General features: G+C 50.2%; 1 protein-coding gene across 2 annotated transcripts; it reads left to right on the top strand.

Annotated features, from left to right (window-relative positions):
- Window positions 1–360: 360 nt before the first annotated feature.
- NBN (nibrin) lies at window positions 361–26,758 on the top strand. 2 transcript variants are annotated; one of them, XM_032957465.2, is made up of 17 exons: window positions 361–487; window positions 2,274–2,407; window positions 2,830–2,978; window positions 4,260–4,419; window positions 7,519–7,622; window positions 11,197–11,314; window positions 12,794–12,993; window positions 14,764–14,858; window positions 15,677–15,839; window positions 16,816–16,939; window positions 17,540–17,727; window positions 18,377–18,522; window positions 19,098–19,222; window positions 21,253–21,420; window positions 22,195–22,356; window positions 23,196–23,294; window positions 23,742–26,758. In XM_032957465.2, exons 1-17 carry the CDS (start codon window positions 454–456, stop codon window positions 23,790–23,792), a joined length of 2,220 nt encoding a protein of 739 aa, XP_032813356.2. In that variant the 5' UTR covers window positions 361–453; the 3' UTR covers window positions 23,793–26,758. The 2 variants fall into 2 exon arrangements, with proteins under 2 accessions (XP_032813356.2, XP_032813355.2); XM_032957464.2 differs by having other exon boundaries at window positions 19,047–19,222.
- The last annotated feature ends 669 nt before the right edge of the window (window positions 26,759–27,427 follow it).

Raw genomic sequence — 27,427 nt, 5'->3', positions numbered from 1 at the left:
CTGCCTCGGTGTCTCAGTGTCTAAGTGTTCTCCTGCCTCAGTGTCTAAGTGTTCTCCTGCCTCGGTGTCTCAGTGTTCTCCTGCCTCAGTGTCTAAGTGTTCTCCTGCCTCGGTGTCTCAGTGTCTAAGTGTTCTCCTGCCTCAGTGTCTAAATGTTCTCCTGCCTCAGTGTCTCAGTGCCCACGTCTCTCACCTATTCCGCTCCTCGCTTTTCCCGCGGTCTGAGCAAACCACGTGATCGCGCGACGAGCCACGTGACGAGGGCGCCCTGCAAGTCAGCAAAAACGTCATGCTCCATCTCGGATTGACGTCATGTTCCATCTCGGATTGACTTCATGCCGCATCTCCAAATGACGTCACTCTCGATCGCGCCCAATCGGGAAATGGCGTCATTCGACACTCGCGCCATTTCCATTGCGAGGCGGTGAGGTCACACCGGGACAGCGCGCGGAGATGTGGAGACTCGAGCCCGCGGAGACTGCGCAAGGTCCGTGTCTCTTGTCTCTGGTTCCTATCTCCCGCCTGTGTGTGTCTCCAGTGTGTGGGAGCCTCTTCTGTTTGTAGTGTGTGTGTAGGGAGCGGTGGCGCAGTGGTTAGCGTGCTGCGTGTGTGTACAGTGTATGTGATGTGTGTGTGTGGGGAGCGGTGGTGCGGTGGTTAATGTGCTGCGTGTGTACAGTGTATGTGAAGTGTGTGTAGGGAGCGGTGGTAGAGTTGTTAGTGTGCTGCGTGTGTACAGTGTATATGTAGTGTGTGTAGGGAGCGGTGGTGCGGTGGTTAGGGCGCTGCGTGTGTGTACAGTGTATGTGAAGTGTGTGTGTGGGGAGCGGTGGTGCGGTGGTTAATGTGCTGCGTGTGTACAGTGTATGTGTAGTGTGTGTAGGGAGCGGTGGTAGAGTGGTTAGTGTGCTGCGTGTGTACAGTGTATGTGAAGTGTGTGTAGGGAGCGGTGGTGCGGTGGTTAGGGCGCTGCGTGTGTGTACAGTGTATGTGTAGTGTGTGTAGGGAGCGGTGGTAGAGTGGTTAGCGCGCTGCGTGTGTGTACAGTGTGTGTAGGGAGCGGTGGTTAGCGCGCTGCGTGTGTGTACAGTGTATGTGAAGTGTGTGTAGGGAGCGGTGGTGCAGTGGTTAATGTGCTGCGTGTGTGTACAGTGTATGTGTAGTGTGTGTAGGGAGCGGTGGTAGAGTGGTTAGCGGGCTACGTGTGTGTACAGTGTGTGTAGGGAGCGGTGGTGCGGTGGTTAGCGCGCTGCTTGTGTGTATTGTGTTTGTGTAGTGTGTGTGGGGAGCGGTGGTGCAGTGGTTAGCGCGCTGCTTGTGTGTATTGTGTTTGTGTAGTATGTGTGGGGAGCGGTGGTGCAGTGGCTGCGTAACGCTGTGGGGAAGAAGCTACCTGGCCTGTCGTTTCATACAAAGCTCCGGATCTTCTAGGCCACAGTTATGCCCTCCCATCTCTTGTGTGCGAGACGTGGAGCCCTCTAAAGGAAAATCTGCGACGGTTTTAAACATTCAGGTCGGCCTTCTTACGATCCACCCTGGTTTAACCCGACTGGATTTTGTGAGGAGTTTACAGATCCTTTGAAAGATCTGGACACAGTACCCCATCAGTGAGCTCCGGTAAGCGAGGCTGCGTGGGATGGGTCATGTAGCCCGCATGCCCAGCCACTGCATGCCCAAACCGCGGGCACGGTGTGGGCTGGAGAAGAGATGGAGTGATCTGGTACAGGAGGATATGGAGCCGAGTGGACTTGCCAATGACCGGAACCAGCGGTGTCAGTATGGACGCTGCTGGGGAGTTGGAGGCAGTTGCCCCTTCAGCAACTGTGGAGGGCAGAGGAGCGGCGCTCACAACAACGAGCGGAGTGCCGGACGGATAACATTCAGAAACAGTAGGGGGCACAGTTGGTGTTTCTGCCAGTAATCAGTTAATCATAACCATGGTACCTGGGGCTGTTCTGTGACCTGCCAGTGGGCCTTCGGCGCTTCACGTGGACTTAAAGTGCACCTCGCATGGCACAGGGGCCGTGGTGACGTCACCACCAGTTAGTGGCGAATGGCGGCTGTTGTGTCTCTTTGCATGTCCGTCTCTCTGTAGGTCTTTCTATCTCCTGTCTGCCAATGGACCGAAGTGCATTGCATTTTAAGCCAACTCCAGAGAACAATTAACATCAGTCACGCGTAGCTTACATTCGTAAGACGCATTTCATCCATAGATCCCGCGCTCACTCGTGTCGCACGGCAGAGCTGGGGTGCTATTGCGTGTGTTCCTGCAGGCAGCGAGCACCAGCTGCTGGTGGGCGAACGCCACGTGGTGGGGAGGAAGGACTGTGGCATCCTCATCGGCAACGACCAGTCCATTAGCCGCGTGCACGCGGTTTTGACGGTCTCGCACGCTGAGTCCAGCTTGGTACAAGGCACATTCACTTAATTACTGCAACGGTTGCCTACCCAGGAGGGTACTTTGAAGTTTTCACAGCAGGGGGAAGATATTGCTGCTGCTGTGTGTAATCCCAATAGAGTAATGTGCAAGGAATTTGTCAGCTTTGGGATGTTTGGCCAATACCAATTAGATGGCCGCATCTCCGATTAGCACGGTTTGATACGTATGGTGCAAAATAAGTTTGAGTTTTTTAGCTATAGGAGGAAACCCACGCAGAACGGGGGGAGAACATACAAACTTTACACAGAAAGGTGTACAAGTCAGTGTTCGAACCCAGGAGCTTCTTGCTGTGATGCGCGAGTGTCAACCACTGCACCAGTGCCCTGACGCCCAATATAATGCATGATGACAGCGCAGCATCCCAAGTGTTGCCCTTTTCTCTTCCCCAGGCACGCCCATCATGCAGGCCTGCACTGTCCGTCAAGGACAGCTCCAAGTATGGAACCTTCGTCAATGGAGAGAAGCTGACTAGCGGCAGCGAGCGGGCCCTTTGTTGTGGCGACCTTCTGAAGTTCGGTGTCTTTGAGAGCAAATACAGGTCCTGGCTTCAACCCACACTGTGCATCAACGAGTGAACTCGGAATCCCTTGGCTTCTTCACTGCATCTTAATTCAGTCTCGACCACAGCTGAGTGGAGAGAAGCCATTGAAGTCTTGACTGGGCGTGATGTTAATTGTATGCATTTTCATGGCAGAGTGATTTCCTGTTCAAATCAGCATTGGGCGGTGCTCATCTGAGCCAGTGGTGGAAATTCCTCACTCCTATGGTGTGGGCAAGTCTAACCATAGGACAACCACTGTTTATTTCCCCACAGTGGAATTCATGTTATCGACACTGCAAGGATAATGACCGAATGAATCCCCAACCAGGAGTTGAACTTGCAACCTTCCGATTGCGAGCCACTCGCTCGACCGCTGAGCTACCCGGGTGTATATTGTGTAAACACCGTGCGAGTTATTTATTTTCTTTGGTTCTTTCGGTAAAGTCACGTAGAATGAGAATAAAATAATAAATTGATAAAATAAAATAACACAATAATATTCTCATTCTACATGACTTTACCGAAAGAACCAAAGAAGATGAATCCTTGCAGTCACGAAAGCTTTAAATCGAGAGTTATTTATTTTTATTGTGTAGTGTCAAGATGTGATTGCTGTACATGTACCAATTATGCAAACCAGATGTTCTACCTCAAGGGATTATCCACATGAAATATTTTTTATTAAAGATACATACGCTTATACATACATACACAACAAACACAAAGGTCCCTCGTATAGCCTTAACATACTTTTTGGGCATGTGCTGTTAGCAAGTAGCACCTATGAAGGCCAGAATGGTACATGAGGGAGTGGGTGGCCAGCACCAAGCCCGACTGCCTTTTTCTACCCAGTGGTGATGTTTTTACACACCGCACTAGGTACTCATTTGAGGCTGGGTTGACCTAAGGGAGGCGCAGGACCAGTTCAGATAATTGTCACTGGTGTTGGCCGTGAGCGGCAATCGGACGCAGGTGGTCGGGTTCGTAGTGCAGCGTGCTAACCGTTACACAAGCATATGCATACATAACCGCCATTTGCCACTAAGTGGCGGTGACGTCACCACGACGCTTGTGCCAAGCTATGTGCACTTTAAAGAACGCTCGCTGGCAGGAGAACACGGGACAGACCCAGGTGCCATGGGTTGACTGACTGAGTTGACTGGCCGATGCACCACCTGTGCCCCATACTGTGCCAACTTTCTGTGTTTTAGCCACCCGATGCTCTGTTCGTAATTATGAATGTTGAGAGAGTGCTGGGCCGCCGTGTTCTCTGTGCAGAGTGGCATACTCCCCGCTCGTCGTATGCTCTTCTTGCCTCGATGCGGAATCCAAGCACGTGCTGAGCTCCGCGCTGCTCGCGCTGGGAGGACATTTCGTCTCCCAATGGACCAGCGACTGCACCCACTTGGTCATGACGTCCATCAAGGTCACCGTGAAGGTAACGGTCCCTGTATTAGGTTCCTTCCACCGCTGGAACCGGTGGGAATGTGACCTGGTACACTGGTCACACGACAAGGGATTGAGACTCGGCCCTGCATTCGTAGTCATGGCTCCGCTCAGGATTGGCTTTGGTTCAAGTGAGCCAGCACAAAGCCACGCAGTTACATTGAGTCTGAGCCAAATCATGGCTCAGCCGCTCATGCGTTTTTGAAAGCAGCTTCGTGGCTCAAGCCTGAGCCGAGCCATAACTATGACTTTCGGCCTACAGTGTTGATATCATCAACCATTAATTCACTGTTAGATGACTGCCTCCCCAAGCGGCAACCATCTCACGATATTGCGATGTACAAATCTGTCCAGTACCTGCGTGTGAACTGATTTCGCCGCTCCATCTCCTTGGCGGCCTGTCGGAGTTAATTTTCTCGTCATGGAATTCTGCTCAGTTTTGCGAGCGAGCAGTAATATTTCGTCACGATGGCGATATGTTAACAACCTTGCCTGGTATACAGAAGGCCGTGCATTTGATCCCGACCCTAAAGGCTGCTGTATATTTGGAGTTTGCATGTTCTCGTGATTGCGTGGATTTTTCTCCAGGTCCTCCAGTGTTTCCCTCTACATTTAGAAACATGCATTTCTAGTATTTGGCTGCTATACATTTTTACGCTATAAGCCTCTTTGTTGGGCTATCATTTGTTGCCAGGTTGCTTCTGAAAAAAAGCTACCCAGCTCAATGGGCCTTACCTGGTAAAATATAAAGTTTTATTTTTAAGTGGCTGAATTAAAGCCCATGTACTTGTACAGGAAGAAGCTTCAGATTTTCAGTTGCGCAGATTTTTAAAAACCCATAATCGGCCCACAGAATATTAAAGTTACGTTTGTGAATCCCCTTGTGGTGCCTGCTCGTAATATTCCATTTGTTTACTTCGGACAGCCTCACTGAGTCTCAAGACTCGTTTTCAGGAGGGTTCCTGCCAAGTTCTCACTGTAGGGAGTAATGTTTCTGCCATGTGTGATACCAATTGAGTAATTTGAAGGACTTGATGTTTCACAGGATGCTGCTTGCACAGGCTGCCAGTGCCCTGTACTGCAATGTACAAAGCCAGGTTTTGCTTGCTCGGCGTGTTAGCATTTGTTCCTTTGGCGAGAGAGATACTCAATCATCCGGGAGAGCCACACTGGGTCATCAGACTCCTTTTCAGGAGGTTCCTGCTGCATTGTTTTTATTTATGTATTTACTTAAAGATATTTCCAGCCAATTTACGATGAATGTTTGTTACACAAATGGGAGGGAACTGTAGCACCCGGTGAAAAGCTACGCACGCAAGGGGGCAACACTGTATCCCCGTAGAGATGTAAACGGATGGTGGTTCGTCCACTTGCTGTACTACCTTCTGGTAAGTCAGGCTATGGCACCTCAACGCCCATGGGAAGGGAGTTCCACAACATCAGTGTTTGATCCACCAACCCTCGCCGAAAGTGCTGGATTACAGGCCACGTGCATAGGCTGGCGGTGGCGCCATCTCATGTGCTTGGTTTACAAATCATTTCTTCAAGCCCACCAGAAACTTTTTTTTGTAGAGGTTCGTGGTTGGAATTTCGCAGGCCGCCCTGGTTAATACTGCGGGGGTATTGATGAAAAAATACACATTTGTCTACTTCACAGTGGACGTGAGAGTTCCCGCGACGTCATTCGAACAAGAGTAGGGCATCGTGTGCTGGCGTCACGGTCAAAATACGAAAATGTACTCACAAACCACTCGATTGAGAAACACATCTCCATCCTTGCCCCTACTGAGAAAGCCCAGCAGAACCCACCTATAAAGGTCTTGAGACTCTGTGAGGATTTCCCTGGGTAAATGAGTGGAATAAAAAAAACTAACCTATTTTTTATTTTACCAGGTTAGTCCCAGTTTTTCAGAAGCGACCTGGCCACAAATGATAGCTCACCGAAGTGGCTTATCATGTGGAAATGCATAGCAGTTTAACACGTAGGCTTTCGCGACCAATATTATTCATAATAAAGGTTTTTGGGTTAGATCGCGTTAATTATAAATGTGTCGTAACCCTTCACCACCCGACATGGCCAATCAGCAAAAAAAAGTGTCACGTTGACAAAAGACAAATAATTCACTACTTTAGCCCACCGGTGTGTTGAAGAGTGAATCCACAACATTTACAGTTTGAGTGCGACGTTTCGCTGGTAATTACATACAGCATCATCGGGCAATGTGCCAGAATGGTAAAGCCCTCGCTTGCTCCCGGTTTTAAATAGAGCAGCAGGGTGACGTCATCATCATTTAACTCATTTCAGGTGCAGTGATTTGAGGCAGAGGGGGGTATTGTAATTATATAATCGATTAGTAATCAGTCAATGGTTAACCCTAACACACACATAGCAGCCAAATTCTCTAAACGTGTGGTGTTGATTCTAAATGCTGAGGGAAAAATCGGAGGACGCGGAGAAAAATCCACGGGGAGAGAGACACGCAAACTCCAAATATACAGACGTCAGAGTCGGAATCGAATCCACGACCTCCTGCATACTAGGCGAGGGATTTAACATCTCGCCACTGCCGCGCCCTTCAAGACAATGAGGGAGAATCCTTCATCGTGTTTTTATCACAGTTGCAATGATGTGTTTTGTCCATTACTAGAATGATTAGTTAATCCTCAGGGACTTGTGGATAACAAATTGGCCTCTACAGCTATGGGATTGTGGATAAGAGGGTTACAAACAAGGGGTGTTCTACCGTACATACTCTCACATCTGTAACAGAGTTAAAGCACCGCATGGACATTAACCAATTACCAGGTAATGGTTCAGCATTGGGCTCTTTGGCCAATACCAGTTACATTGTGTCGTGTTTATTTAGCAATGGGAGGAAACCGGGGAAGCCCGACGAAACCAAAGCAGACTCCACAAAGGAAGGCGCCCGTATCGGCAACCTTCTGGCTGCGAGGCATGGGTGTTGTCACCACTGCTCCACTGCTGCTCTGCGGTTCTCCGCCTCGCACCGTGGGCATAAGAGGCGGTCGTGCGGGTGGTGGCGGTGGAGTAATGGACGCGTGGTCCCGTGTTTGCCGTGCTCTGCCACAGACGATCTGCGCCCTCATCACGAGCATCCCCATCGTGCAGCCGGTGTTCTTCTCCACGCTCGTCACAGCCATCAGGAGCCGCTCGCCACAACCCAGCCACAGCAGGTGAGGGCCCACGCACGGCCTTCGCTGTCTCATAATTCATTCCCTACCCACCACTCCCTGTGTGCACCCCAGCCACAAAGACAAAGATCCCCCATATAGCAAACTAGCGGGAAGTACCCGGCGTTGCCCGGGCGAAAAAGACACAAACACACATCGAATTAGACACACACACACAGACATCGACCCACACACACAAACACATCGACTTACACTCATACACAGATATGGACTCACACAAACATCTACTTTAGATACACACACATGGAGTTACACACACAAATCGACGTACACACATACAGCGACTCGCACACATACGTAGACTCTCACACACATCGACCTAAGCACACATATGGACTTACACACACACATATCGACTCACACACACACACATTGACTTACACACACACACACGGACTTTTACACACACATATGGACTAACACACACACATATGGACTCGCACACACATACACATCGACGTACACACACACACAATGACGTACACACACAGACACATCTGGCGTTGCCCGGGCAAAAAAGACACAGACACACATCGACTTATACACACACATCGACTTGCACAGCAATTCCCGATGATGCCACAGCTAGAGGGATTTCCTCTCTCTGGCGAGCCTTAGCGAGGAGCAGTTTGAGAACAAAGTTCTTTCCAGTCCTGGCAGGTGCATCAATGTCTTCCAAGATTTTCGTGTAGGTTTCTATTTGTGCATCCATGAGCTTTGGTTAATTTTCCTAAATTTAAGAAGCTGTAAAGCATAATAGCATATTTAACGTAGGATCTCTTGAGCAAGGGCATGCAGGTTATCCCTGTAGGGTGTTGGTAGTCCCATAGACGCGAGGTATTTTCCACCAATGGAGTGCAGTTTGTCCTGAAGGAGGATGAGGGCCCTGTTTGAAGATGACATCAGAAAAGTTGACGTCGAGGTTTGTATTTTCTCATTGAGCTCCGTGGAGGATGTCCTCACTCATGCCCTCTTTGTATGGTTGCCAGAGTCCCATGGGGTTAGATGGGCTGCAAACTTGAAGATTTATGCAGAAGACCAATGTCAGTTGGAAAGGGGACTGACCAACAGAAGCTTCTGTCATAGCTTTATGAAGATGGTGATCATGCGCAAGAATTGCACGAAGATTGCAAGCTTCCCTGTATGTTTGACAGACAACTCCTTCCACTTTTTAGAGGTCTTGGAAAGATTTGTGCCCTTTGGCAACATGGCGAAGCATTGGGAGAAAGTAGCACTGCTCATTGTTGGGATGAACTGTGTAGACTCGTCCTAAGGCATCAGATTCACTGTCAGCAGCACCTTCTTTGGTTCTTTCGGTAAAGTCACGTAGAATGAGAATAAAATAATAAATTAATAAAAATTAAATAACAATAAAATTCTCACGACATTTCGGCCACAACACAAGTGGCCTTCATCAGGTGAAGGGACGAGACTGTCTGGAGGACAGCGCTGGAGCGAACACAGCCAAGCTCAGACCAGGACCTTTAATCTGTGTGAGAAGAAACAGAGCGCCTTGACAAAGGAATTAGTATAAAATTTAGCATTTAATTGGCGGACTTAGCATGATGAACAGTGTAGAGGGGGTGAACATGTGCAGACCGGCGAGGGGGGGAGGGGGAGTTTACATATTGATGGTATGAAAAGGGAATTTAAGTTGCTGCAAAAGTTTGGGATACCACTACTTGAAAAAATATACTGTACCATTGAAAATTAGTTTAATGTTTGGTTCGGATAATTTAGCATTGAAATAGCTGCGTGATTAGCTTGTGACTGGTCACAGAAATAGCTATGTTAAAGTCAAAGCCTACACATCCACAGAGGCACCTAGTACAAATCAAACAGGAGAATTTAGCATTGAAATAACTGAGGGATTAGCTTGTGACTGGTCATAGAAGTAGCTATGTTAAAGTCAAAGCCTACACATCCACAGAGGCACCTAGTACAAATCAAACAGGAGAATTTAGCATTGAAATAACTGAGGGATTAGCTTGTGACTGGTCATAGAAGTAGCTATGTTAAAGTCAAAGCCTACACATCCACAGAGGCACCTAGTACAAATCAAACAGGAGAATTTAGCATTGAAATAACTGAGGGATTAGCTTGTGACTGGTCATAGAAATAGCTATGTTAAAGTCAAAGCCTACACATCCACAGAGGCACCTAGTACAAATCAAACAGGAGAATTTAGCATTGAAATAACTGAGGGATTAGCTTGTGACTGGTCATAGAAGTAGCTATGTTAAAGTCAAAGCCTACACATCCACAGAGGCACCTAGTACAAATCAAACAGGAGAATTTAGCATTGAAATAACTGAGGGATTAGCTTGTGACTGGTCATAGAAATAGCTATGTTAAAGTCAAAGCCTACACATCCACAGAGGCACCTAGTACAAATCAAACAGGAGAATTTAGCATTGAAATAACTGAGGGATTAGCTTGTGACTGGTCGTAGAAGTAGCTGTGCCTCTGACATTATTTAATCAGCAGGCAGCAGGCCACAGGGCAGACTGGCAGTACACTGTCGCAGCATCATAAAACACACCTAAAAAAGGAAATAATTAGCAACCTAATAATGAAATTTTCGTTTTCTGCACACAAACATTATTATTGTAATATTTGCCAACTTATTTGTTTCATAATAGTAAACAATGACCCTGAGTTCTTAGCGAAAGATAAAACTGTACTTTACATTGCCATGGTGAGGCCTAGTCCCGTGCAAAGCCCGCGGCCTCGCCTAGATTGCCCAGCCGGAGGAGGTGACACTTTGCCAGGCTGGGGGCTGGGCCGCACTCCCCACCCGTGCTGCAATCAATATTAATATATACGGACTTTATATCAGTAACTGCACGCATTGGGGTGGGGGGGAGAGAAGAGGACATAAGACTGTGAAGAATGAACCTCAGCATTGTGTGTATATTTTTTAAGCATTGTTAACGCGAATTACATTTTTTAGCGATCGTGTGTGCGTTGCTAGGGGCAACTCCTGTCAGCGTTTCGCGCATGCGCAATTGCGTGCTTTGTACCGCGCCGGGCGGCAAATTTATATAAATAAATAAAGATACATTGCACTAAAATGCTATTTTTACAAATTTAAAGGTAACGGACGGGATAACAGAATAGCGCTTGCCCACCGCGGGGCTTACGGGGTGGTAGCTGGCAAAAAATTTTTTACGTAAACTCCACCGTCTGAGAGCCAAATCCCTCACAGGCGCGCGTGCGCAGACAGACGGACAGACAAACAAAAATATTTAATAGGTTAGATTACGCAATTGTATTAACTCAGCAGCAACATCACCCCCTACTGCAAACACTTGGCAGAACCCTCTGGAAATACATATTCTGCAGATTCTGTAAGGCCTGCCTGGGTAAATAAGCAGAATAAAATATTTGTAACAAGGAAACGAGTCCTGGCTGTGTTGATGTGCGCTTTGTGTTTATGTGTTGATGTGCGCTATGTGTTGATGTGCGCTATGTGTTGATGTGTTGATGTGCGCTATGTGTTGATGTGTTGATGTGCGCTATGTGTTGATGTGCGCTATGTGTTGATGTGCGTCAGCTTCTGGCCTCTGGCCGATGAACCGGGCATCAATCCGGGCGACCTCGACTTGACCCCCCGGCCTGAGCGGAGGCTCCTGTTCCAGGGGAAAACCTTCCAGTTCCTGCACGCCAAGCAGGTGCCATTCCATGCTTGTTCCGCTCCACACGTGTTTCGCTCCAAGCGCGTGCTGCTCCACACGTGTTCCGCTCCACTCATGTTCCGTGTCACGCATGTGCCGCTCCACGCGTGTGCCGCGCTACGAGTCTCAGGGTCAGGATCATGTTCTTGGCTCGGCTCCGTCTTGGCCTCTAACTCAGCCCAGCTCAGGCCTTGAGCCACTTCCAAAGAAGCGTGAACAGGGGGAGAACATACCCTGAATTCCAGTAAGATGGAATTCAGGGCAAGCCACGGTGGCGAGATGTTAACATCCTCGCCTGATATGCAGGAGGTCGTGGGTTCGATCCCGACCCAGATGCCTGCTGTACATTTGTAGTTTGCGTCTCTTTCTCTCCCGGTGTCTCGTGGAATTTTCTCCGGGTCCTCCAGTTATTTGTGACCAAGTCGCTACTGAAAAAGAGCTATATAGCTCAGTGGGCGTTACCTGGTAAAAAAAAATGTGTTTAATAGTATTTATTTTAGCCTCCAAAAATAAATAAAAATACAAAGATTTGCCAAGAAAAATCCGAGCGGGGCGCAGTGCATGCACGAGAACACTTTAGTACAAGTGGCGCCGACGTGACCACGCGCAGTAGGAGGTGGTGCGTGTTGTGTGTGCACCGGCGATCCTGAAGCTGTACGTGCGTACCGGGCCCTCCGCTCACGGCGCCTGCAGCCTTTCACATTGTCACAGGAGAGCATTGTATGTACGTATATGTAGTGACTGTGATTGTCACTGTGTGGTGCCGGGCTTACGAAGCCACGGCAGATAATGTGTTGGCATTATGTGTAGCCCGCTTACTGGGCGTAGTACCAGCCCTAGCGGGGCTTGGGTGAGTGCTGGTCAGCGCGGAGGCATCACCTACAGTGTGCGGTGCGGGCTCCCGGTGAGGGAGCGAGAGGGAGTGTCAGCCAGCCAGGGTTACGTTGGAGCATGATACGCTGGTTGACCTGCCGACACGTGACCGGATGATATTGGAGGGGGGCCACCGGTGGACGGGGGCCACTGGGCGGTCACGTGGTATAAAAGAGCTCTCGGGGAGCCTTCGGGAAAGAGCTCGAGACATCTAGAAGTTGGGTGGGGTCAGGGGCGGAGCCAGCCCCAGCCCAGGCCGATATAACGGGGGCCCCGTGAGGGGCTCGGGGTTCTTGTTGCTGGTGATGAAGATTCACGTCGGGTAAAAGAAGCCTCTAACCACGCGGTCCGGGACCCAGCTTGTGGTCCGGGCCGGGATAGCGAACCGTGCCTAGTTCTGCCGTAGCGTGGCTAGATGAGCATTCAACACCCAAGTGTAGGTTGTGTTATGTTATGTTGAGTTGTGAATAAATAGTGTTGCTCCCAAGACAATATTTGCGACTCAGTTGGACTCACTACATATACATGAAACTTATTTTGGACCTTAACATAGCCAACCGTGCGAATTGGAGGTGCCGACGTGGGCCGTCTTCTCTGTTCCAGCACAAGCGGCTGGCGGTGCCGATCGCGCTGGCGGGCGGCGCGGCGTTGTGCCTGTGCTCCCCCGGCCAGCGCGCCGAGCCGCGGCACGGAGAAGCTTTCTGCGTGGTGGAGCCGGAGGCCGGCTGTTCGCAGCTCTCGTCCCAGGTGCTGGCACAGGACGCGCGAGCGTGGGCTGCCCAAGTCGGCGTACGCCTCCACACGTGAGTCCGGTGGCGCTCGAGAGTGCCACCGGCCGCTCGTCGTCGTCGCGCACACGGGAGGGCGTCCTCGGGAGAAACGCGACCACGCGGCATGATGTGGCATGACTCGGCGGGCCCAGTGGCAGCCCAACGGCGGAGCGTTCGCCGCTCGTTGCAGACGTTCGCGGTTCGGATCTGGCAGGTCACCTGTGGTCAATGCTGCCATCGCGTGCCCCGCGTCGTGATGCACATTTGACCAATTAGAAAATTACCGGCAAATTACTCGATTGGGAAACGCGTAGAAATTGTCGCCGCCTGCTCGGAAAAATGGTCTTGAGACTCGGTGAGGCTTTCGTGGGTAAATGGTGTCACCAGCACAAAGGTGATACACTTGCAAAGTTTGACATTCTCACAAACTTCTGACAAGGGTTTATTTATCATCGTCGTCATCAGCAGCAGCCATGATCAATCCACTGCTGAATGGAAGCATTCCCAACCCACCGCCGCCTCTCACGATCATGCAATTCAATAATCTATCCAACACATGAACTAGTTTTATTTCTCCATCTTCGAAATGGAAATTCTCTCAGATGCGTTCTATTCCTGGTTGACACTCCATAAATATTCTTGACCGTTGGCCCTGGGATGACAAAGATGATGATGATGATAATGATGAAGTCGATGATAATGATCTTTTAATTGTTGCTGCTGATATTGCTTTTACGACTGCTGCTGATGATGAATCAGAAGAGGTGGGTGTTTCTGGGAAAAGTGTATTGAGTGCTGATGCTTGATTTCAGCGTTTGGTATGTGGGAAAGTCACGTTGAAGGGAAACAATAAAATAACAAAATATATATAAAACAATTATTGTTTTCCCTTCAACGTGACTTTACCGAAAGAGCTAAGAATATGAATTACTGCAGTCACGAAAGCTTTAAATCAAAAGTTGGCATGTGTTTGCGGGGCATGCGTATCATTGTTGGTATTTGTGTCTGATATCTAATAACTGGTGTTTACTTTCAATATTCCTGTATATATAGCAAAATACATCAGACATTGATAGGCACCTTAGAATTGCAGTGGGTATTGTTAGCGTTACACGCGGTTACCACGACTCACATGGTGTAGCGTCAGCCATTGGTCAACAGGGGGCAACGGCGAGTACGGCCTGTATTAAGTAACGCCGTTAGGCCACGAAACCCAGAGGGTGGTTGGGAACCGGAGATACACACCCCAGGCCCTCGGTGGGGGCTGGGGGATTACGCAATAGTCCAGGTCCCTCCAGAAGGTTCTAGAGAGTAGGCGTAGCCAGGGGTGGAGTGACCCTGGGAGCTGTATATAAGGCGGACCTCTGAACAGGTTTGCCAGTCGTCGTCAAGCTGAAGACCCGAAGAGCCAGCCTAGAATAGGACCCTGGGAACCCCCAGACCCGACGTCCTTCTAAGGGCCGGGACCGAGCAGGCCAGTGGCCGGGATCCGAGGACCTTGGCTGGGTCGGGTCAGCTAGCCTCCCCTAGGTCCCCCTAGCCGGAGGGCTGATATATAGAGGAAGTGGTTCCAGTGAATAGGACACGCTAGCCCGGAGGCTATACCTCCCCAGGGTATCGGGTGGAGGGGCCGATACCCCTTTGTGCTAGGGACCTCGTGTTATAGTTGTTGCTGTTAAATAAACGTGTTGCCTCCAGAAGAAGACTGTGTCTCCATCATTACCACTACAGAAGTAAAACACACTGTGCTGTACAGTCCCGTTCACGTGTTGTGCTGCTGTGTTGTGACATTTCCCTCTGCAGCCTCGGCCTGCGCATGATCACGGAGGCGGAGGTTGGCCTGGCTGTAGTCTACTGCTCGACGCACACCTACTGCAACCCCTCGGCACGGCTCCCAGGTGGGGAGCCTCCCCTTCTCTCAATCCGCACCTCCAATTAGCACGGTTGGCTACGTACGGTACGAAATAAGTTCTATGTCCAACAGAGAGGGCCCTTGACTATTAACACCTGGCAGTTCGCCAGCATTGGTTCAAGCAAACCTGACTGCTGATGAGACACTGAATCTCGAAACCGGCAGAGACTTTGTTTGCATTGAACCAGTACTACTGAAATGATACACGCCCAGAAGGCCTTGTGGCTGATGGAATGTGTAAAAATTACTTGTATTTTTATGCGGAGGGACAGTGAAGGAGGAGAATTACCTGATTATTTGTTTTGTCTCTTGTCTTGAGACGGAATTTCCCCGTGCCATTCTAAACAGCCATCCCAACCAGGTCCACAGGAGCACGTATAGAGGATGTCTCATGAGTCTACTTAACAACGTCAAGTGTTAAGTGCTTTTTGTTTATCCAGGGGGGACCACCATCGTCTCATCTGCCAGAGCCACCTGGGTTGCTAAAATTACAATAATGTAAAAAAATTACAACATGAAGCAAATATAAATCGGCACAAAAACAACCGCTTTACAGAATAAATCATACACAGGAGATGAGCGGTGCCTCTGCTCAATTGAACAATAATCCACTGAATTGTTTAAATCCGGAAGCATTTCAATGGAGCTTGATTACACGCTGGACATCTCCCTTGCTTCACGAGAGCAGGACGTTTCTAAGAGGCTGTCCGGGTTTAACTTGTTGCGTGTCAGCATCTGCATGTCGGTTTTTAGCGAGTTTCGCAGCCTGAGCTTCTCCTCTGACCGCCCCACGTCTCCCGGCAGACGAGGTGAGCTGTGTGAACACGAACCTCGCTGGGGCAATGCTGTCGCAGAACCTGGCTGGGGCAACGCTGTCGCAGAACCTGGCGCTTGAGCCCAGCGAGGGCGTGGCACCCGACTCCACGCTGTACGCCGCTGACACGCAGGCCTCGTTGATCCTGGCCCGGTGCGTCCACCACCACCGCCGCCGCCGCCGTCTCTCTCTCACGCGCTTTACCACAACCCTCACGTCCTCGCTCGCACACGGAGATGCTTTGACAGGGAACACTCTCCCACACTCGCTCGAGTAGGGGCGCCGTGGTGGCGAGATATCACAACCCCATCTGGTATACAAGAGGTTGTGGGTTTGATCCCGATCCTGACGCCTGTATATTTAGAGTTTGCATGTTCTTCCCGTGGTCGCGTGTATTTTTGTCCGGGTCCTCCAGTTGTTTCCCTCCACATTTAGAATCAGCATCAGGCGTTTAGAAAATGTGGCTGCTAGAAACGTTCACATGACAAGCCACTTCGTTGCGCTGTAGTTTGTAGCCAGGTCACTTCTGAAAAATAACTATATAGCTCAGTGGGCCTTACCTGGTAAAAACAATTTTAGTTCATGGCCCTCCAAACCATACACAAATAATATGCAACACTTCAGTTATATAGAAACAAACAAGGGCAATGATTAGGTTTTGCATTCAATTGAGAAAATGCTCATAACTCATTTACCGTTCTAGTAGTCGTTCAATAACCTTGATGCAGCACTGGGCACGTTGCTCCCCCCCGGGCTGCGGGAGCCCCCATGGCGATGCTGCTGCTGTCCGCCGCTGCCACCGCTGCCACCGCTGCCACCGCTGCTGTGTGATCCCAATTGAGTAATTTGCAGGTAATTGCTCAGTATTGGGATGTTTGGCCAATACTGGTTACATTGTGTGATTGAAACCCTTGTAGAGCAGGGGCAGAACGTGCAAACCGTGCACAGAAAGTCGCCCGAGTCAGACCCAGGCCATTCTAGCTGTGCCATCCTGCCGCCCAACCGAAGACCGGTCATAGCTGATGATGCTTGCTAAAAACACCACACTCTGATGTCACCGAACATCGCCGGGCATGCGTGAATGACGTTTCCACTCGGCTTATCTCCTGTTTGTGTCCGATGCAAATAGCTGTCATGTGATGTCGGCGAGCGGCTCCCAGTCACAGCGGGTGGATGAGACCCTGGATAAGAGGTCGCTCATTCCCACGGAGGCCACCAGCATGAGCCGGGACCCGGGACGACCAGAAGTCAGGGTGAGTCTCCCAGCACCAAACAATGCATATCACACCTCCGATTAGCACGGTTGGCTACATACAGTGCGAAAGAAGTTCAACATGCATACAACGTGTGAAGAGGTCACTTTAGCCCATGACATCACTCCGTGCCGTCACCTCTACCAGAGCCACGAGTGAATCTCTGACAAGATCTCAAAGTTCTGTGTGTGTATGTTCACTGGTTTTCTCCCATAACTAAAAAAACAATGTAACTAGTGTTGTCCAAACTTCCCAAAAGCTGAAAATTACACTGCACATTACTTCATTTGGATTAGACAAGAACATTGTGCCTTACTGCGAAAATTTGGCAATAAACAAGCTCAGTAATATTAATGGTAGTAAACCGGAGAACCTGGAGGAACACCCACGCAGAACAGGGGGAGAGAGAGCACACAAACTCCACACTGAATGGCTCCTGAGTCGGGAATTGACGCTGTTCCACCACCCTGCCACTCCTTGAGCGGCCCCCTCGTACAGGGGCGGCTCCCTCGTAGAGGGGCGGCTCCCCCGTAGAGAAGTGGCTCGTCACTCGCATGGCCGCACCGCCCGTGGTGCTGTGACGGTTCGTGCCGTGTGCAGGTAGGCACCACGGGAGCGACCGCCGCCGCGGTCCTCCGAGACGACGTGGAGGAGGCTGCGGACGGCTCCTCCTTGTCCACGAAGAGCCAGCCCAGAGGGCCGTGTGACAGCACCGACTCTGCACGGAAGCCTGCCGCTCACGCCAAGGCCACGATCACCAGCTACTTCCAGCCATCGTCTAGAAAGAGGTGACGCACAGAGGGGGCCACTGAGCTGCGGCATTGCGCTACGTGGCGCCGTGGTACCGCCCGTGGCTCCTAACACGAAGCCCCTGGGTTAGATTCCCGACTCGGGCACCTTTCTGCGTGGAGTTTGTATGTTCTCTCCCCCGTTCTGTCTAGGTTTCCTCCAGGTTATCCGGTTTCCTCGCATAGCTACAAAAACGTACAATGTAAACGGTATTGGCCAGACGTCCCAGTGCTTAAAAATTACTTGAAAATTACTCAATTGGGATCACACACCGCAACAACATCGCCCACTACTGAGAAAACGTGCCAGGACCTTCCTGAACAAGAGTCTTGAGACTCAGCGAGGCTCCCCTGTGTAAATAAGTGTACGAATAATAAATACCTTTGGGGCCAATAAAATGAGCACCACTTTGTGGGCAACTCAACAGCACGTGTCCTGTGGACAAACTTGCCCCAGCCATAGGAATATGTAATTTCCACCACTGGCCCCAAGCAGCAGGTGAGTCATTGAGGCACCTTCAATTAGCACGGTTGGCTACGTACGGTGCGAAAGAAGTTCAACGTGCACACGTATGTACGATGGCGGCATAGAATCGTGTTGGGCAGGGCGGCTGGCTCAGGTTTGCGCCGCCGTCGCGGTCTCGCGCAGAGCTCGCCACGCCGGCACCGACGACGAGGGCTCCGCGGTGCCCCCCAAGGTGTCGAGAGCAGCGGAGCAGCCCCCCACCCTGATATGGCCGGAGTCCGGGGATCGCACTTCCCGCACCTGCAGCCTGCCCACACAGCCATACCCAGGTAGTACTCCTGCCACGGGCGCCTCACTGTGCGTGCGCTCCCCACCTGCAGCCTGCCCACACAGCCGTACCCAGTAGCACGCCTGCCGTGCGGCACGCTCCCTTTCCCCCTCCTCTCCACGCCCGGCCGTTCTTGGCCGACATTCTTGCGCTGTGCTCCGCGTGGAAGCGGGGCTGACAATTCGCCTCCTTCCCCTGTCTCTCCCTCTATGTAAAACAGACGTGCCTTTTACGCATCCCATCAGCCACGCGGCCTCCTCTGGTAGTGCCTAATTTCACAGCAGCTTTAGTTAAAAGGAAGCCTGGTTGTGCTGTTGAGACGCTGAATGTCTAAACCGGTCTAGAGTTTGCTCTGCTTGAACCTATGCTACTGCAATTATGTATTCCCAGAAGGTCATGTGGCTGATGGGATGTGTAAAAAAATGACGTGAAGACAAATACGAAGGAGGCGTATCGTACATCTCCTTATTCATTTAGTCGCTTGTGTTCTGCAGAAGCACGCCGATGATTATTTTGTGCTTCAAGGTGGAGCTGCCCAGCACGAATATAAGGATCATACCACGTGCCTTTGTGTAGACAACGGAACAAGAGGGGAGGACTCACATCAGCCGGCTCCCCCAAAGACGACTGCGGGGACACCCAGGACCCCAGCGGGCGAGCTTGGTGCGCGGGGAGGAAACGCAGAAGGCGTGCCGGCACCGGTGAGGCCGGTGCTCGGGGCGTGGGTGGAAGAGTTCCCGCGGCATCCCAGTGCACCAGCGTCTCGCTCTGCGCCAGCACTTCACTGTGTGCCAGAGTCTCACGGTGCACTAGCACCTCTCTGTGCCACGCAGCTCACGGTGCTGGTGTAGTTGCTGAGCGTGAGACGCACGCTCGCTGTGCTCCATGGCCCCTGGGCCCCGAGTGCGTGCGGCTCCACACGGGCCCTGCCAAGGCCTCCCCGTGGCCGTGCTGCCCTTGGCCCGTGCACTGCGGAGGCAGCAGGGAGCGTTGGCGGATCACACACACACGGGCTCGTGAAACAAATGGGCTCGTGAAACACGCACGAGCTCGTGAAACTTCCAGCCTACCCTGGGCCTCGAGGTCTCCAGCTCCTGGCTTATGACCAGGATATGCTGGCAGTACAACTAGCGGGTTGAATTACATCTGTACAGCGAGTAAGTGTTACCCATCTAGCACGCTTGGGTTTACTCCGGGTTCTCCGGTTTCCTCCCACGTGCGTGAACTCTCGGGCATGGAGTTGGGCAAACATCCCAATATAGGACCACAGATCTTGGGCAACTGTTGGCACAGATGCTGGCTGCCTTCCTACTGCTTCCAGAAACTGCAGCGTGTTACATTTTCTTTTGTTGTTGATTTTTCAGTGAGTGTACGTCTTCAATGATGAAGCAACGTCACGGTGTAGGACACTCAAGTAACTATCGTCCATAAAAAAATATGCCAGGGCAACGCTCATCAGTGCACACCTCATCTCAGCTTCATCTCAAGTTGTCCAATGCAGAAACCGGCCTCTGCCATGGGAATGAAACTAAAACTAAACTATTTTTAGTTTTAAAGGTAAGGCCTACTAACTTATATAGCTCTTAATTCAAAAGCGACTTGGCCACAAATGATAGCTCAAATAATTCTAGATTTAAAGCTTTCGTGACTGCAAGGATCCATACTCTTTGGTTCTATTCGGTAAAGTCACGTAAAAAACAGCAAAAAATAAAAATAAAACATTCACCACGTTTCGGCCACAACACAAGTGGCCTTCATCAGGTGAAGGGACCGTGCTGTCATGAGGACAGCGTTGGAGTGAATGCTCCCCCCCAGCACATCGTCCTTAATTCTAAGTCCGCCAATGAAATGCTAGTTTTTATGCTAATTCCTTTGTCAGGGCGCTCTGTTTCCTCTCACACAGCTTAGAGGTCGCGGTCTGAGCTTGTCTGTGTGCACTCCAGCGCTGTCCTCTGGACAGTCTGGTCCCTTCACTCACTCACTCCACTCATTCCACTCCACTCACTCCACTCACTAACTCCACTCACTCCACTCACTCACTCCACTCACTCACTCCACTCACTCACTCCACTCACTCACTCTACTCCCCCCCCCCCTGCTGCTGGTCCGTCATGGTCCCCACCCGCTCCTGGTCCATCATGGCCCATACACCTCCTACGTATATCGTGCTCATTTCTATACTAATTCCTTTGTCAAGCGTTTTGCTTCCTCCCACACAGCTTAAAGGACGCGACCTGGGCTTGGCTGTTTTCACTCCAACGCTGTCCTCATGACAGCACGGTCCCTTCACCTGATGAAGGCCACTTGTGTTGTGGCCAAAACGTCGTGAATTTTTTATTTTTTGTTGTTTTTTACGTGACTTTACCGAATAGAACCAAAGAGTATAGCTCAATTAATTGGCTTATTGCGTGGAAATGTATAGCAGCCACATACTCTTAAACACATGTTGATTCTAAATGTGGAGGGAATGACTGGAGGACCTGGAGAAAAATCCACACGACCACGGGAAGAACATGTAAACTCCAAAATATACCGGCTTCAGGGTCGGGATCGAACCCACAACCTCCTGTATACACGGCGAGGTAGTTAACATGTTGCCACCCCTGGCTCAGGACTCGCGGTGGAGATGGGTGCTGCCATGTTGTTCAATGGTGCGGGGACCCTCTGACTCAGCAGGGAGCCTCTGACTCTCTGCAGGGTCACCCACCTGACAGCCGATTTGCGTTCACAGTCGGAACAGAGTCACACGCAGACGACGACGAAGAAGAAGAAGGGCTTTGAGGAGTTTGCTATGGAGGAGCCGACCGAGGAGGGGGAGACGCAAGAGGGAGCTGGCGGCCCAAGTGCAAAGCGGAGGAGATACGTGGACTCCCCACCTGTGAAGCAGGAGCCCGTGGTGGTGAGATACCTCCGCACTCCTCTATGGCCGCTCCACTCTCAAGGAGACCTCCGTGGTTAATCTGCGTTGTGTGTGTACGTATGTTGAACTTCTTTCGCACCGTGCATAATCGTAGGTGTGTGCTGTAGGGTCTTGCGTCAAACTCAGACCCACGTCCAGCAGAGAGATTCCTTGCCTATAAACATCCGGCAGTTAAACAGCATTGGTTCAAACAAGCCTGGCTGCTGATGAGACACTGAATGTCGAAATCGCTCCAGATTTTTTTTTGTCTTGAGCCAATGTTGCTGAAATGATGCACTCGCAGAAATTCGTATGACCGATGGAATGTGTAAAGAAAATCACGTTTTATGTGGCGGGATAGAAATGCAAGGCGAATTGGTATTTCTGGTAGTGGTTTTGCTGCTGGCGGTGTTGCTGGCGGTTTTGCTGGTGGCGGTGTTGCTGGTGGCGTTGCTGGTGGCGGCGTTGCTGGTGGCGTTGCTGATGGTGGTGATGTTGCTGGTGGCGGTGTTGCTGGTGGCGGCGTTGCTGGTGGCGGCGTTGCTGGTGGCGGTGTTGCTGGTGGCGGCGTTGCTGGTGGCGTTGCTGATGGCGTTGCTGATGGTGGTGGTGTTGCTGATGGTGGTGGTGTTGCTGATGGTGGTGGTGTTGCTGGTGGCGGCGTTGCTGGTGGCGTTGCTGATGGTGGTGTTGCTGATGGTGGTGGTGTTGCTGGTGGCGGTGTTGCTGGTGGCGTTGCTGATGGTGGTGGTGTTGCTGTGTGCGTCGCTCGAGGCCGGGGACCCGGAGGATGTGACTGCCCCCACGGCGCTGCTGCTGTGTGAGTTCCGCTCCCTGGTGCTGGCTAGACCCACCGCCTCCTCCCACGCGGGGCTCCCGGACACCCCCACGCTGCTCAGCGGCACCCTCCGCAGGAACTTCAAGACATTCAGGAAGGTGAGTGCGCCTGAAGGAGCCAGGCTGCCTCCGGTGTGGGACGGGTGGAGTTCGTCGCACGCCCGCGTCCAAACGTACAGGTGTCACGGTGGCAAGGAAATGTTATCTCCCTTGCCTGGTGCGCAGAAGCGCATGAGTTTTATCCCAGACCCAGGGGATCCATGTCTGTTGTAAATTTCGAGGTCTCGTGTTCTCTCGCCTTGGTGAGAGAACACGAGTGGCTTCCTAATATTTGAAGGAAAAATGTTCCAGACGGCCGCAGAAGCACATCTGAAAATGCACAATGCAGTGACCGTCATTGTTCGATGGTTAGCCAAAAGCTGCTGTGAGGATGACTGGGGTTCGCGTGCTAATAGTTTGTTCCTTCATGAGATCAGCAAGGTATTGTGGTTCATTTGTGGCAAGCACTTTGTGTGGAATGAGTGCGAACTTATAATGTATTAGTTCGGCAACCGGCCATCACCGGACGGACACGATCAGACCTTGTAGTAAAATGAACACGAGGGAAGGCGCCGGCTGCTGTGTTTCACAGACAGTCTGCGGCCGCTACACAGTCGAGGGTGGTGTTGCCTTGTGCAATCCCAATTGAGTCATGAGCACGTAATTTTGCACCACGACACCAACATGCAGCAGGCCACGCTTTCCGTAGAAACCACGAGATCGCGAAGGTCCACCCCGAAGCAGCCCGTGCGGGGTATTTTACAGCGCCCGCAGTAGTAACCAGGGTGAACCGTTGGATTTGAACCACGAACCTCTGAAACAAGAGGTGAACACCCTGCCGCCACGGCATCATCATCGTCGGTAACGTGAGGGAGCGCGGTTGATCGTGCGGCATGCAGGCCGCCCGCGGCGTCACGTCCACCCTGCCTCGCGTCGTCATCGCCTTCTCCGATTTGTACCACCACGAGGAGGAGTCCGACGACCACGCCTGGATAGAGGTGACGGGAGGGGCAGACACGGGGGATGCAGTGATGTGGGGGATACGGTGCAGTGGGGGATGTGGGTGCAGTGGGGGACGTGATGATGTGGGGAACATGGCACATTTGTCAATAACAACACTGTGGCCTTAAAAAGGAAAACTATCCAATCGGTGATGTGTCTTGTCATGGCGCTTATTTTGCACAGTGGACAGAGAGACCAGAGTGGCAGTTTGGGCTGTGAAGGGTCGTTACCCAAAGCGTAGTCTGTTAGTTTTTTTTTGTAAGACCACAGTGTTGCAATTGACGAATGTGTTGAGTTTTTTTGTTAACTGCACCGCTGCCAAAGCAGCAGCAGCACGATCACCAGATGGTTTAATATGTCATGGGGAAGTGTGCAGCGTTATCGTACGTTTGTGCATTCCGCTTGGTGTGCCCCATGATTTTCTGTCATGTCGCCTTGTGTAGGAGAGTCAAAGAACCCAGGAGGAAGTCTTAGCGGACAATCTGTTTGGGTGAGAGGGCGTGCTGCAACTGCACATCTCACCAGTCGCCACCTCTTGGTAATCTTTGATGGTGGCTGTCGGCATTGTGCCATTACCCCAATCGAAGCTCTCACGGTGAGGCCTGTGCCACCTGGGCCAGAGGAGTTTGGTTTATTTCGTTTGAACGAGTTGAGAACTCGAGAGACTAGCAAGAGTCTCGTTTGCGACACGACGCACTTGGGTCAACTTAATGGCAAAAGGAAGCACACAGAACAGCGTACAACTGTGAAGCAGAGACCTTCAGAAAAAAACACCAGATAGAAATCGGAGCACGAACACCCGCGTCACAGAAGAAAACGAAAACGGTGCCGAGACATCATATTAAATAAAACACATTTCCTGAAACAAAGGTTTGCTCAAACGACGTTTATAAACTATTCATAGTAAAGTTAAGTTAGACATGAAGAATGTGGCCCTTGAAGGTCTTGAACAGGAGACGAGTCTAAACTTAATTTTAACTAAACTATTATTTTACCAGGTAAGGCCTACTGAGCCAAACAGCTATTTTTCAGAAGCGACATGGTCACAAATGACAGCTCAGAAAAGTGGTTTATCGTGTGGAAATTTATAGCTGCGAAATACTCTAAATGTATGTTGATTCTAAATGTGGAGGGACAAACCAGAGGACCTGGGGAAAAATTTACGCGACCACGGTGAGACACGCAAACTCCAAATATACATATCTATGGGACCTTTTTTCCAGTATCAAAAATTATGAAGAATAAGAATAGGTTTACCTGAATACCTGTTTTATTGCCAGAAAGGGTAAAACATATATACTTCTTTTTCATAATTTTGGATGCTGGGAAAAATGTATCTCATAGATATAACTTCTCGACCCGAGCTATTTGTGTTCCGATACTTGCTTTGTCTTTGCACTGTTCGCCTTTTGGCGTTCTCTGGTCTACCACTGGTGAGACAAGGCTTTAAAGTAGTCTGTCTTTGGTGTAGGCCAATCAGTTTCAAAGACAATGCCATATATTATCAGAGCTTTTTGCATATTTTGCCACATGTGTGAGAAATGCAGAGTTCATGCCTTGGAAAAGGTATCTATCTGGCGTTTGATAATCTTAACACCTGTTTTAGAAAGGGTAAAAGCCGATTCCAAATATAAAGGCGTCACTGTCGGGATCAAACCCACGACCTCCTGTATACCAGGCGAGGCAGTTAACATCTCACCATCGTGGTGCCCAGTCGGCATCAGCCATGTATTGGCTTCACCCCAGAGGGTTCCGTGACGAGATCAACTTCAGTGGCTTTGTTTAGTCCTCTGGAGGCAGTCACGTTCAGGGAAACCCAATTGGACAATGAGTGTTGTGCCATCATTGGAAGCCAGGGTGAACCCATCAACTTGCTCACTGTGAAACACCCAGTAACCTCCCCGGTGGCTTTCTGGGTTCGAACCCAGTTGTGTGCAGCGGCGTCTCAGCGCTCCAACGCGGTTGTCAGCTCCTCGACCACTTTTCATTTGTGCCACCATTCAATTCTGGTCCAACGTCCGGATAAAGTTCACATTCGTAAACTAAAAGTCTTGTTACACTTCCCATCACCTGCACGGCTTTCAATATTCTGTCTCATCACCAGTAATGGCTTGCTTTATAATATTCAGACCCATATCTAATGTAGAGTGTCCTTGCCTATAATGGCAGTTCACCAGCAAGCCTGCTGATGAGAAGCTGGTCCAAAGTTTACTTGCGTTGAACTAATGCTGCTGAAATTGTGCATCTCCAGGCCACGTGGCTGATGGGATCTGTAAAAAAGTTTAGTATTGGCTGCTATAAATTTACACGTGATAAGCCACTACTTTGAGTTATGTGGCCAGGTTGCTTCTGAAAAAGATCTACAATAGCTCAGTGGGCCTTACCTGGTAAAATAAAAAAGATTTAAATACTTTATACTTATTTTTACACTGCACCAGATGACAAGGCCACGTCGTCTGTTTTTGTTATGTTCCACGACACCGATAATTATTGTGTTGCACCACAACTCGGCTTGCTCCCAGTAACGGCCCCGATTGCACGGCATGCGCTATCATTGTTTATTGACGGCGACTGGATTTCATGCCGAGTATCGCCGTCGGTATTGGATGTACTGCAGGTAGTGCGTCCCAGCGAAGAGTGATGTGCAGAAGACTGGGGCGACTCCGGCCCCTCACGCCACCTGACCTGGGCCCAATTACAGAACGACTTCCGTAACCCGGGAAAGGGGAGTCCGCCAGTGCTTGGCGTAATTCTCGAGTCAGTAAGGGAGTTAGCGGAGGACTTATGAACAGTCCTTATAACCTTTGCGCCGATTGTCGAAGGCAAAAAAAAAGTCAATCCATAATTAAGGAAACGATGTGAATAGTAAGCAACGATGTTGCCGTCTCACTACGTGTTAACTTGGAATTTCTTTAACGTTTTCTCACATCAGACCTTGCCAGCCACAAGCTAGCAGGTGTTACAAGCGTTGTCATCTGGCCCTAGATCTCCATGCCCCCCCAATTGTCCGTTTACTGGCCCTGCACATTGAGTCAAACTAAACCCGTTGCTTGTGACTGCTTATATCTTTAGTTTTCTTGTGCAAGTTTAAATTTTGCAATACATGCAACACCGTCAAATAATTGGAAATTAAGAAACCTGCAAATCCATGCTCCTAGTAATCCAATTCTAAAATCTGCAGTGCCCTTACTGTTCGCAGCGACTCATCCTGCAATTCCAAATTTTACGAGATTTCTTGGATTTCTCCAGGGCTGAAATCTCCAAGAAGCGAGTACACGGATTATTGGAAGTCGTAAAATTCACGAGGCACGGTGATGGGATGTTTGTTAAAGCTGTGGCTTTTGAAGCCCACCATATTTTATTAACTAAAAGCCAGGCATAAGGACTCTTATTCATGGTAAAGTATGGCTAAGTCTGTGGTGAGTAGTGAATCAATATTAAATCCATGTTCACATGCCGAGTTGGGTTTCCAAGACTTATTTCCCACAATCGTGGATATATGCACCACAGGGCCAATGGGATGCCCTCGATCTAATTTCTTTCAGAACTTCCCCAGTGCCATTGAAAGTGACACCACGCGTTTTCAGATTAGAGCAGTGTTCATCACCAAGACCCCACAGGCCACCCCCAACCAATACATGTGAAAACTCAATGGTGTGAAGTGTGGCAGCCCTCACTTATTTACACAAATGAGCCCCCCTCCCCTTTTGAAAATGTGATAACGTGCCTAGAGGCTCAGACACAGCAATCAAACGTCGTTAGGCTTTCCTTAATAAAGCAGCTCATGCCCATGTGTTCTCCTGGAGATAAACCTTTGGGTCCACCACTCTGCCCAGTCGTAGAACATTAGGCCATACCCGCCTGTTGCTGGCTGCTTGCTTACCCATGAAAGCCTGGCTGAACCTCAACTTTTTCATGCGAGTCCTGTCATGATTGCATTGGGAACGCTAATTGAGTAAATTGCAGTTGTTTCATCATTTACATGATTGTCCAATACCTAAGAGATTGTACATGCAGTTTTAGCTATGGGAGGAAACCCATGCAAACCAGGGACAACGTATTCATCTGCACAGAAAGGCACCAGCCTAAAGTTAAACCCAGGCCGTTCTTCTTTCCGAGGCACAATCAC

The sequence above is a fragment of the Petromyzon marinus genome, chromosome 20, assembly GCF_048934315.1.
Source record: "Petromyzon marinus isolate PM22_M1 ecotype Great Lakes invasive population chromosome 20, UKy_Petmar_22M1.pri1.0, whole genome shotgun sequence".
Taxonomy (NCBI): Eukaryota; Metazoa; Chordata; class Hyperoartia; order Petromyzontiformes; family Petromyzontidae; genus Petromyzon; species Petromyzon marinus.
Note: the sequence above shows the minus strand (reverse complement) of the source record. Positions and strands in the feature narration are given on the sequence as shown.

Bases quoted from the DNA above. Each gene is read 5' to 3' on its own strand.
- NBN (XM_032957464.2), top strand. From the start codon at position 454: ATGTGGAGACTCGAGCCCGCGGAGACTGCGCAAG. The intron at 14,859-15,676 runs GTGGGGAGCCTC...GTCTCCCGGCAG, and splicing joins CCCCTCGGCACGGCTCCCAG to ACGAGGTGAGCTGTGTGAAC. The intron at 22,357-23,195 runs GTGAGTGCGCCT...TGCGGCATGCAG, and splicing joins ACTTCAAGACATTCAGGAAG to GCCGCCCGCGGCGTCACGTC.